Raw genomic sequence first — 13336 nt, forward strand, 5'->3', positions numbered from 1 at the left:
TGTTATCTACTATAAGACTTAAATTTTTCTGAAAAACAATCAAAATGCAGCTCTCTAACCAGCCACTAATTGCACAAAACAATGGATGCTGTGACTAATCCATACCTTGGGCAGCCTCCACACAAAGGATGAAAAGTCCTTGCCAAAGCAGCTGTTTTGTTCTTGGGAAGAGTAGGAAAAGAGCTGAACACCCTCGGCCTAAAAAGCAATTTGATACTTTTTTTCCAGTAGCCTGGCTAAGTACTCTAAACAGCAAATAATGTTATAAAACAAGGGAAAACATACAAAATAGTGAGTAATGGAGGGAAGGCATGGGGGGAGATGTTTTTGAGAGGAACTGCTGTTGGCTAGTTTGTGTTTAGTACAGACCACAACTGTGCATTTATGTGTGAGACAAACTCTGAGCAGGCTCTGTGAATCTCAGTGCCATCCAGACATGAAATAAATTAGAACTGTTTTCTGGTCATAAGACAAGAACAGGTAGAGCTTATCAGAATTGAAATTTGGGGCTTAGCTGATTAAGTTTTTCTTAAGTAATAAATTTCAGAGTCCTAAAGTGCTTCTGAAATCTAATGTTTGAGGAAGTGTTCATAAAAGAGGAAAGATACTTAGTTATATTAAGAGGCATTCTGATGAAGATAAAATAGTATTAAAATAGAAAAGAGTTAAACATAAAATAAAACCTGTAATTACCAAAACCATTTAATATAATGTTTTCATTATCTCATTTTTAAAAGCAGGCATAATGGAAAGCATAATGAAGATTTTTTTAATGTTTGTGTAGCTGCTACTCTATAAGGAAAAACAGGGTATGGAAAACAAATCAACTTAATAGAATTCTTCCCTGATATTAAATACCTCAGAGGTATTGATGGGGAGAGAAAATGATGGAACATAACAGATACCTGTAGAGTAATTTTGTAATTAAATTGGATAGTCCCTTTATAACATTAAAAAAATCCTCAAAAGAGCTTTTGGGTAAGATTTTTTTTCCCTATTAACATATTATATGTGCAAGAATATTCGCATAAATATATGTGTCTCTAAAAAATATTAGCATACTAAATTGAAATTCAAGATTAAGATTTGCTGAATTAATAGAGGAAAGCTCCTTGCAGATCAAATTTTCCTTGCAGAAAAAAAGTTTACCCTAGGAAAAAAGCTTTATTCTTTTAAGACCACAGTGTTATAGACTTCAGCTGGGCTACTCTTCTGTAAATGAGAAATAGCTGCTTATTGCATTCCAGTCTTGTGACATTTTTATTGGTAATTTTTTCATCTACTGTATTTTAAAAACTAATATAATTAGTTTCTGATATACAGTGTTGGAAATAAAAATGTTTCTGGTTTTCAGGAGAACAAATTTACACAGCCTATTATCAATTTGCTTAATAACAAAGGAGCACATTTGAATAAGAAGGGTGTTTTTGTTAGGCAATATTCTTGTCCAAATCTCAATTTCCCTGTGGGAAAAATGATGCTGCACTATTCTATGTTGCACATAGTTCTGGAGGTAAAAACATGAGTCTATTGTACAGTGATAACCAGGAAAAAAGTTCATTTTTCTTTTAAAGTGAAAATACCTTCTTGCAGGCTCAAATTCTGTATCTTGAAAACTACAAGTGGGCTGGGTGGATGCTCTGGTTCCCACAATTATGGTCGAGCATACCATGTGTTAGTACAGAAAGCATATAGAAAATACTTTTTCAGGTCCTGGAATGAGGAAAGTCCACTCTGCACACCATCAGAAGCTACCAGACACCCTCAAGACACCCAGAATGAACATAAGAGCTTCAACTCAGAAGACCAAAACCTACTGATCTACCAGTTAGATGTCTATTGAAACAGGCTAGGGAGAGTTTTAAATTGGCAACTCAGTCAGGCTGAACTATGTCTGTCTGTTTTCCCTGGAGGGTTCATAGATGTCTTCACTTTTGCAACCTTTGATTTTGAGATAACCAATAAAATATACTGAGAGGCTCACAGTCTGTACAGTTTCCCTCCAAGAGATGTTCCCCACATCTGACCTCATCTACCCAGTCCATGCAGCAAATGATCAGAAAGGGCACCACCACTTTTGTTTGCTGTAACAGTGAAAAAACCCCTTCCAGTACAGTGACATTTTGAGGGGCTTAAAATTCATTCTCCAAAACTGAATCTGTGCAGAAGGTAAAATGATATCAGTCTTTCGATTTCTGTGGATAGAAAGTTTGACGTTAGTGATTTCCAAAGAACTGTTAAGTGATAAAAATTTTTACTGGCCATGAAGTTAAATTGACTACATGTTGAAAGGAATTTTAATAATAATAATAAACTGAGCATGTTGTCATGGGAAGAAAGTATTGAAAGTGGACAAGAACCAAAGGTTCTGAATTAATGAACATAGAGGGCTTTGCTTTTTGCAATTGCTCATTTTTCTTCTCCTGGCTGAATTCCCATTCTCTTCTACTTCTCAGAGTAAAATTATGGAACAGTAAAGACAGCTGCAAGAAAAGGTTCCCTTAGTATTATCTTTCTTCCAATTTGAAATGTACTTCTTTTTTTTCTATTTTTTTTTTTAGAAATCACATCTTCCACCAGTTCTGTCTAATCACTTCATTGTGTACCTTGTTTCTGTGATCTTTTCTCCTTTATTGTGCATTAACTCAAGGCTGCTTTCCCTCATTTTCTCTTTTTTTTTTTTCTCCTTTCCCTGAAAAGTCTTAATTTACATGAATTTATTCAAGAATGTATAGCTGGTGAAAGCAAAATTAATCTCAAGAAAGTTACTTCTTAATGAGCCTTTTTTCATGCTGTTATGTACTGAAAATGCCACACAAATAAACAATAGCCAAGTGCCTTTCAAACCATTTTTGTATTGTGCATATCCTTTCCCTGAAATATGCTTTTCTCCTCTAGGAACTAAGTTTTTAAAAATTAAAAATTCTGAGTACAATTCTAAAATATGTGAAAATTTTGTTTCTTTTACACTTCAAGAAAATCCCAGTATTACTACAAATAATGAAGAGAGAAAAATATTTGCCTTTTTTTTCTTTTTTAATTTTCTGTTCTAGCACTTCACTGTCACTTTTCTCTGTAATTTGTCTGCATCAGGAAGGAAGAGAAATCGTACAATATACCAGAAAATAAAGTGGAAGACCTGCAAAAATGAGCATCACAACCGTAGCCAAGACAAAGCAGATTGTTAGACATTTCTTTAAGAATATTGAACTTTCTACATTTTGGTCAGTGTTACTGGGTGAAAGATTTTATGACATAGTGCAATGTAATGTAATTGTGTGGTGTCAGCTTAACTCAGTTTCAAATGGTGTTTATTCAAAATGTAGTGGCAGCCAAGCTTACATGGCTGTTGCCCAGCATGGAGGGTTAATTGTAGAATCAAGCTGGGTCTGTGTAATTTCCATGTGAGAAAACTCACATGGAACTAGATTTGGGAGGCTTGTTTCAAAACTTTTTGCCTCCTCATGATCTAAGCAGTTTCTGTGCATTACTCATGTTGCAAGGACAACAGGAGGTTCCCATACCAGCTTATGCTGAAAAGTACATCCTCCACCCAGGATGTTCTCTGTTCTGGTTCCTTCACTGTTAGACCTTCTCCATGGAAGATGTATGGGTGCACATCATATTTATTTAACTATCATGTAAATAAAGAGTAGGATGTTCATGATGAAGAAGAACTGTCTTTGTTTCTGGAAGTCCTGAGCTACCTTCTGCAATAAGGAGGGGGGACCAAGTGTAGTCTGTTGCTTGTTTAACCGAGTGGCTACAGAAATTGTCTAACTGAAACCATACTCATGGTTTGCATGTATTTTACATAGCCTACAGTTACAAACAACCAATAAAAACTATATTTGAAATGTGATCTTTTAGTTAGTACCTGTGAAGCATCCTCTTAAAATGATGATTAAAAAAAAAGTAAAAACCAGTAAGTGACTCTGAAAGTGATGCTGAAGTTTCTAAGTTCAGCAATCATTTTCCTGTAACTCGCAATAATAACTTTCTCTGAAATGCTAATAGTAACTAATACTTCTTTGTGACATTATTCAGTACACAGAATTGTCTCTGCAGTTTTGATTCCAAAGCTAAATAAACATCCAATTTTCTGGAAGCTAAGCTATTACACAGTTAGAAATTTCACATTGAGACAATAGAAACTGATCTTAGAAAACAAACAAAAATTCACCAGGGAAGGGAGAATTTAATTCTTATTGAACTTTGCTACTGTGAGCAATGTTTTAAATATATTAGTAGGCACACTGTTAGAACAAACAGCTAAACAAAATATCTGAAGTTTGTAATTATCAGTTTTAGGCCTGACTAACTAAATTACTACCCACTGAGGCTATACAGTAATTATCATTATTGGAGTCCAATCTTGAATGACAATCAATGTTCCAATTGCTCATAGTACAAAGCAATTTACATGCTATTAGTGGGAAATAGAAGAAAAATCTCAGATTTAATCTCTCAAATGGAAGAGGAAATTGCTCACTAGAGATTTTGTAGCAAATTAAAAGCCACTTATTTTGGTATTTTTGTTTCTTTTGTGGTACTACGCTCAAAGCTCACTGCATACAGGTGAGTTTTATGGTGAAAAAAATGAATAGTGTGCAGACATAAAGAATGATATCACCTGAAAATGATACTTTTAGCTTCAGAACAAAACAAAACAAAAAATCAAGGGAGACTGTAATATATTCCAAAATGATGATATTTAGTATGATAAACACAAAATGAACCTCTTAGAAAATGTGGTAACAAACAACTCTGTGCCAAGAGCGTGCAACTTTTCAGGCAGAAGAACAGCAAATGCAAAAGACCATAGAAATAAGAAACTGCAAAACTCATTGTAAGGGGAGATAATGTCAATGTAACTTAATGTGGATCAGAAAAGCATTAAGCGTTATGTAAACCACAGCAGCAACTGTAGTCATGTGACAACTTTGTTGAAAGAATTCAGAGTTGTCAAATCTCATACTTTGGAGGGAAAGACTCTTTGAAGTCCAGGATAAGGGGAGAAAACAGTTGAACACAATAATACTTTGTCCTGTACTCCTACGAAGTACCTACAATAATTGTAGATTCTGCTGTAGTTTAAATTCCTGGATTAGAGGTCTCACCACAAGACTCTCCATAGCACCTCATAAATTTGGTATCTGTTGAAATTACTAATGTTGGGAATCCTGATAGTGACATGATGGCAATCAGTAAGCTGGAGCAAGATATGGCCCTTGGCCCATTGAGGTTGGATAGCAGTGGCGCAGGAATGAGACTTAGAACCAGTCTCACTTTTGAGTTGCTGTGCTTCGTGTTGCAGCATCGAGTTGATGTTTTTATGGTGTTTATTGTGCTCACGTATTTGAGCAGGAGAGAATACTAAATGTTTCTTTGAGTCTGCTTTTGTTACCAAACCAGTGTTAGAGTCTGGTAAATTAATGAGTAAAATAGTGCAGGTAAACCCACAAAACTTCAGTGGGTTCCATTTTCAGCTATATTTGTCCTTCAAAGGACTTTCGTTTTGTATCTTTAGCTCATTTATCTTATAATTTATTAAAAGGACTCTGGCTCATTGTCCTATCACCAAGAAGCTGCATTTGTAATTGCTGATCCTCCTGCCTTTGCCTTCTAGGTAGCGATGTTTATGCTGCAGTTGGGCAGTGCCACTTTCTTGTTAACAGAACCCGTGATAAGCGCGATGACAACAGGAGCAGCTACACATGTTGTGACTTCACAAGTGAAGTATCTGCTGGGAATGAAAATGCCATATATATCGGGACCACTGGCATTTTTTCATGTGAGTTCACTGGAAAAGATGGTTTACTTCATTAGCTATCGTTTTATTAAATAACAACGCTATTTGTCTCTGTGCAAGAGTAAGGAATTTGTTATGCACATGTGTGAATGAACAGAAGATAAGCCTTCATCTTGCTTTGATTGTTTGTAAGAAAAGATTTGGAAAACTTGATAGAGAACTAGCAGGAATGGGCACAGTAATTAATTTAAAATAGATGTGTTAGGGCATCAATAATTCCATTTATTATTCTGAGCCATTATACACTCATACAGGGAGGGTAATCTCTTTCTGGATCAGCATGTGGAAGGAATATAAATATAAATTTAAACATAGTTTCTTCATATGCTGCTGAATGAAATCTGACCATGATTTTGGTAAAAGGAAAACGACGCATGATTTGTGCATCTCCTATGCAAAAATTACTCTATATGTGTTGTCTATTACTTTATGACATGATACTACTTTGCCATAAACACAGCAAATGGACAGCTTTAAGGTAATTTTTATAAAATGCATGCAGCATTTCATGCAGTATTGTTGCAAATGAGCAGTTAGGCTACTTAAAGAATCACCATTGGCGAATGCAGGTATGAGCTTAATACGAACTTATGAAAGTGCAACTCTGACAGAGTTCAGTGGCAAGGTTCACTCTCTTACTTACTCCAAGGCTGAAGCATTCATAGGAAAATTGCATTAGTATCAACTTAGAATGGATTGCATGGAGACCGAGGTTGAAAAAGGGTAAGGGTGCAAAGGGTATGGATACAAAAAAGGTGTGCCAAAGGGTTTAACAGAATTTCTTCACTGAGTAATTTAACATTTATGAAGTGATTAAATGGGATTTTTAATAAATATAACAGACTTAATTACAGTTCCATGATAACAACATTCACACCATAGTAATTTCACACTCACACTCACAGGCAGAGATGTATACATGTCTGTCTGTGAGTGTAAAGGTGTTTATCAAAAATTCCCCTTGGCTTCAGTGAAATACTCATGGCAAATGCCTGAGTGTTTCTCAACAGGCAGGTGTTGCACCTCGCAGAGTATGTGCATGTCTGTGTACCAGCCCAGGCCTCGCCATAAGTGATGGTCTTTTGAGAATCGCAGACTTGAGGGTTCATGAGCTCTGAGAGGTGCCTCACTGAGGGAGGTGATGGCACAGCCCACTGTGGCCCAGAAGAGCTCAGAGGGACTCACTTAGGTCTCCTGTGTCACAAGGTGATTTGCTTTAGTCATGAGTTAGTTTCCATCCTGGCCATAACCCGTGCTGGCAACTACTGGAGTTTCCAAAACACTTGGAAATTGTTTCCAAAACTTCAGCAACAATGGTGCTGTTCTGCTTGGGCTCCAGGTCAGGTAGGGAATGTTCTAAGGCTGTCAGGGGATGACTGATCACCCTTTGTTCCCCACCTGGGCCGGACAGTGGATGTTGCTGTTATGGTGTTGTTCCCACCTGTATCATGGGAGAGCACCTGGTACACTCAAGGACATGTCACCACCCGGCTGTTTGGTCAAGGGCAGGGGGTGATGCACCACCACCACTGTCATGGTTACAGCCCTCAGAAAGTACATATTTTTGGCTGAAACCTTAAAGAGCAAAGTTGTATAATCTTATTACACAAAAGACATGAATATATTCTTGATGGTTACTTATTCCAGCAAGCCCTGAGTTTAGGTGCTGTGAGCACAATCTCTTGGCATTATTAGTATTACAACTCTCCCTGCCAAAATGATACGTTGCTCATAGTAAAACTGTATTTACTTGCTGAGGGGATATTTAAATTGCACTGATAGTGAGACTTCATCCAGTCAGCCACTAAATTAGGACACCTTATTTAAAAGCACTGACTGTCTTTGTGTCCTTTATTTTTTCCTATTATTTTGGGAAATTTGCTAATGTGAACTCTTTGATTAGAAGATATTGCTTTTTAGAATGTTTTTTTTTAATAGTATTTTATAAATTTGGTAGTTTTTCATATGGATAATAAATTGGTATGTTTTTTACAGGACCAATTTATTAATGAAAATTAGGGGCATGTAATAAATACAATTAATTTATCCATTTATCTTGAAGAGACATACCTAAACGTGTCATAGCCATTTCTATGAGTAGTCAGTTGGCTTATGAGACTATTAAAAATGATTCTTCATATATTAATTTTTTTATTATTTAAAAACCTTTTCATAAATGATTCTTAATATAAAATGTGAATAGCCTCTTTTTCATGGTGTTTCCATGGAGACTGTACTTACATATAGGAATATTGTCATCTTGTAGAGATGACTGGTGTTAAGTACTGCAGCCAAGGCATAATCAAAATATACATTATGAGCAATAATAAAGAACAGCAGTGATATGAAGAAATATTTCCACGTTGGTGTGCTCATGATATCATAAATGAGGTCATTCAAATGCTTTGAAAGAAATCTATTCCCTTATCCCTTGTATTTTTAATGTATTTGAAACAAGTTCTTTGCCTTTCACTTCTCTTTTGAAATCAAACCCCTTTGAACACATTCCAAAGAAAAATTTTCCTGATTTTTTTTAAGGTTCTGAATTGCTCTGTAAATTGTGTGAAAATAAATGACAAAAAAAAAAAATTTGCTCTGTACAACTCGAAAGAATAATAAAAAAGGGGCAATTTTACTACATAAATGTTTTACAATGTTTCTGGTATCTGTTCAGACTTATGAGTTTCCTTAAGAAGGTACAGTATCTCAGTCAGAAACACCAGAGCTAGACTTTAACAATAATTTTCTATGATGGTTGTAGTTTTATGTGAAAATTATATGAATTAGATATAAGGTAGTTTGCACATGTATCTAGAGAGTGAAAGGCAACTTTGGCATCTCTCTGGACATGTTCTTTACTTCAAATCCTTGAAATCCAAAGACTGGTACTTTTGCTTACATTTTTTTTCTTTGTCCACTCCAAAACACCTCCCACTCACAAAGCCAAGTTTTGCCTCAGGCAGCCTTTGGGTTGGCAAAGCAAGAATAAGAATGTTTAATAAAGTGTGATAGGAGAGTTGCAAGTATAGCAAGCCAGTGAAATGAATTCTTTATAGCATGTGAGATCATGGTTAAATACGTAGAAAGGGACTATGCATATGGAGAACAAATCTAGTACACTGGCCTTGAGCCTGTGGTATTTTTGTGTTTACACATAGTTCACATAACTTATTAAATTTTGTTTTCCCAGTACATAGTTTGTCACATTTCAGTTGAGCTGCACAGTGCAGCACCACTTGGTACTTTGCAAATGGAAAGGGAAAAGTGAAGGTGAAGAAAAATAATGAGGGAATACTGCATGTGAGAGCTAACTTTACAAGGGACAAGAAAAGTGTCATCAAGTTTTACTCAGCATCTGAAAACAGAAGAACATACATGTATTTGCTCTTTATGTATAGATATGTTTCTCTTTCCACACGTTTCTGAGAAAATACAACACTGCAAAATGAACTGCAATGTAAGAAACTTGCTTTGCAAAACGGAGTCTTTTGTGGCCATGTTGCAAGTTTGTTGCAAAATCCTGGTGTGGTTTTGCTGAAATTATCTGAAAAAAATCCCGAACTTTCATGTTCTGCTATCAGTCCTTTTTTTACCCCTTTTTTACCAAGTTACTTGTACAGTTTACAGTATTTGCCTGTACATTTTCCCTCCAGTGTGACATATTTAAAAAATATCAGAATGAAATAGTTTTTAAAATTAAATGAGGTTTCACTCTTAAAATGTATTTTGTTAAATAGCATGTTCCTTTAATTCTTTTGTTTGCTTCAGCCTCTATACTTATTTTAGGGCTAATCTTTTGGGGTTTCATGTATACACGAAAAAACCCAACTCAGAGCATTTCATTATTATATCCAAATACACATCCTTTCTAGAATATAAACCACTACAACATTCAATATCACCCTATGAAAGTATGTGAAAATATGGTGGAACTCGAAACTGCTGGTTTCCCATGAGAAAAGGAACATTCAATGTCTGTATATATATCTGCAAAGCTGGAATACTTCTTGTTTCACTTAGGTCCAAATTTGCACTGATTACCAAAAAGTCCACTGATTGCTTATGATATTGTCAGATAGGTTCCATTAAGAATCTTTACACAAAACTAGCAGTAAAACTAAAAGCACGAGGCAAACAGCTCAATTAATATATTATTGTTGATTTTAAAAACTTTTAAAATTATATAATGAAAAAGATTGCTTCGTACACTGTAATATCGAGCTAAATTCTGCTGGATAATTTCCAAATTATTTCAGTAAGTGCATTATCAAAATATGGTAAATGCTGAATTTATAATTATGTTTTTGATTAAAACATTTGTAAATACTTCTTTTGAATCAGATGCAGATGCTACTGCAAGTTTTAGCTTTATGTACTTAGGATTTATAGTTTGATCTCGGCTAAATACAGTAACTGACTGGACAGAGTACCATGTAAAATCTATAGTTTAAAGAAATGTCTATTGTATATGGTAATTACATTCATGTTAAGAGCCACATGCTCTTTCTTTCTTGTGAAAGGGTCTCCTTGCTTCACTGGTCATATCATGAATTGAGGGGTTTTAGGTTTTCAGAAAATGGTTACCCAGGAACCAACTAGTCAGTCGAAGCCCTTTAGTCTAATGCAGTAATTAATTTCATATTAATGTATTACTGTCAGAATTGTTTTAGTGTACTACAGACACTTTGGGGATAGGGCTGTTTGGGCTACTGAATTCGAATGAGGTACAAAGTGTTGGTAGTTCCATTGTTTTTCATTTATTGGCTGATGTAGACTAAATACAGAAGGATATGACTTCAAAAGAAACACCAAAGGATGTACTAGGCAGTTCATATAAAGATTCTGTTGCAAAGTCTGAAAAACCTATGACAAAGGTTTACAAGATTTGGATATATATTTTTAAAATTAAATGGAAGTGTCAATGTGTCAATAGAAGTTTTTTAGTCAATTTGAAAGACAGAAATTATAGCTTGTGCATATTTCTTCACTGAAATTATATTTATTTACTCAGTCTTTTGTCTCACTTTGTCTAGGAAAATTAGGTTTAATGCCATGAACACAGATAGCTAATGCTGACACTCTAACAGACAGCATTCATTTCAAAACGAATCACATCTCTCTCACTTCAGCAAGTAGGAATCAACCCATTTCTTCCCTTTTCTTGCCACTTCACCTTAGATCTAGCTCACTCTTTGTTGAGTTTGTGGGCAGTTTTCCAGATTGCCTCCTTTTGTCTTAATTAATCACAGCTTCTGCTTGGGCACTGCGCCAAGTCCTGTCCTTTCTTGAAAATGCATTCTTGGAAAATTATGGGTACAGAGCCTAGTTCCAAGCCACTCAAGATACAATCCACATATTGTCTGATTACAGTAGGGCAATATGTGGTTAAAAACTGTGGTTTAATTGCCATTCTTCAGATTTAAGACATTTCTAGATCACATTACTTAACAAGTTGATTTTAAAATATTTTCCTGGTTTCTGAGAAATGTTTGTGCTGGGTTTTATTGTGCATTCTTAATTGAAACTCCAAGGGCTAAATTTCAAAGGACTGGACTACTTTTTCCTCTTTATGAGGAAGTTACTTTTCTGTAACCAAATTTAGGTGGGTTTTTTTTCCATTTCTAGATTTTGAAAATATTCTCAGAGAGAAAAAATCAGGAAGTTATTTTAATTTACTCATTCTTCAATATGAGCATCACCTCTTCAATGAGTGCCAGAATCAGAACAAGAGAAATAAATTTTATCATCATATTGACTACCTTTCTGCTAGAACAGGTTTTTTTCCTAAGATAATTCTCTAGTACTTTTTCCTGTCCAATATAAATATATGTATTTAAGCTCCAAACTGTCAAAACTTGTTAGTATTATACATGTATTTGAGTATAAGTTCTCTGAAGCAGAAAATTATTAATCTTTATTTTGATAAAACTACAAGTGCCACTTTTGATTTTTTTAGTGGTCTTCTTAATCATTGCCAGAGAAAACACCATTTTTATGTATTACTATTATTATTTCAAGTCCCAGTTGCTTGATTTTATTATCCTTAATGTTGGGGTTTTAAAAAAAAAGTTACTTGTGATGACGTCTAAATCTACATCTTACATCTTAACTTCTGTTCTCTCTATGGTTTATACTTCAGGATGCACAGTAGTTCCCAGAATTTAAATGCAGAAGTCAGGGGATTGAGCCTACCTTGTTTTTTCCCCTACAGCTTTAGTAAGCATATGTATTGTATCCATATTTATGGCTTGCTGTTGTTCCAGGCAATAGAGTGTTGCTTTTCTTCAGGAGTCCTGAAAATAAGTTGGGATAGAGATCTCATTATTCTTTATTTATCAGGATAAATATTCTCTCTTTCTTCACCCCTTCTAACTGTTTCAGCAAACTTCTAATTTTTTTCATTACTTTCTGTTAATCTGCTATCATACTGATTTATGCCTTATTTCCTGAACCCACAAATTCAGCATAGAGGCAAAATTATAGTTCACTGCGTCATCTGTGCTGGTTTGAAGTCAACTACATTCTTCTGAGTCTGTTACTTACAACATTGTATTCATCATCAAAGACCCCGTTGCTCATCACTGTTGCTCATTCTACGCCTGCTCCATATTTCTATTCCCCATGTTCCTTACAATTCAGCACCATATTTCCTTTCTTCATCACAGATCCAACTATACTTTTCTAACCTGTTTTATAGGTTATTGCAGCACTTATTAACTGCTGAAAAGCTGAAGGCCTCCCATTCACAGCTCCATAGCTCTGGCCCAGTGTCCTCTTTCCCTTTTCACTCTGCAGTCAGCAGAAAAGGAAACAAACTGGGCTAAACAGATAACTTTAGTTATTTAAATTACCAATAACATATGTACGCAAGCTTGGCAGTCATTCAGTGTGTGCAGCCCCTGGGCCTGACCAAAGCATGCTCCATGGAGCACTGTGAAAGGGGCAAGAACAACCAGCGGGGAGACTGAGGATGGCCTGCTGAAATTACTCTGGAAAAACAACCCACAGATTGCAGAGGATGCCCTGAAGAGGATGCTCATCTTGGAAGATTCCTGTTGCATCTCTTCCCATCCAGCCACTACTGCATTTTTCATTCCCTTTTCTTTTTTCCTCTTCTTCTCTTTCCCCCCTCTTTTCTGTCTTTTAATTTTTTTTCTCAGAAGTAACTTTTACTACTAGAATTGGTGGATGTTTTATGCTATGTCCACTACGAATAAACCTTTGTGCAAGAAACTTTTCTCAACATTTTTATGTGGCACTCATTTATCTCACTGAACTTAATGAGACTGAATAAGAAAAGGAAACATATCACATTTATTGGAATTTTATCACTTTCTTCTACCAATAGAAATGTTAAAATTAATTTATACAAATATTCACTGCTTTTTTTTTTTTTTTGGTGTGTTTTCAAAAATCCATAGGAGTAGTAAATTTGTGGATTTCCTTCCTTGTAAAATCTAAAGTACAGGCCAAAAAGTTGACCAATGACTCAGCTCCTGCAGTATTGATTCAGCTGTCACTGAT

At 35.3% G+C, this 13336-nt stretch overlaps 1 protein-coding gene across 1 annotated transcript in view; it reads left to right on the forward strand.

Moving 5' to 3' along the window:
* Positions 1-13336, forward strand: part of SLC26A7 (solute carrier family 26 member 7) — a 77057-nt gene that overhangs the window by 27119 nt on the left and 36602 nt on the right. The window contains exon 5 of the mRNA XM_069005082.1: positions 5630-5794. Within this exon, the coding sequence (XP_068861183.1) occupies positions 5630-5794 (165 nt within the window). The remainder of the gene's footprint in view (positions 1-5629; positions 5795-13336) is intronic.

The sequence above is a fragment of the Aphelocoma coerulescens genome, chromosome 2 (assembly GCF_041296385.1).
Source record: "Aphelocoma coerulescens isolate FSJ_1873_10779 chromosome 2, UR_Acoe_1.0, whole genome shotgun sequence".
NCBI lineage: Eukaryota > Metazoa > Chordata > Aves > Passeriformes > Corvidae > Aphelocoma > Aphelocoma coerulescens.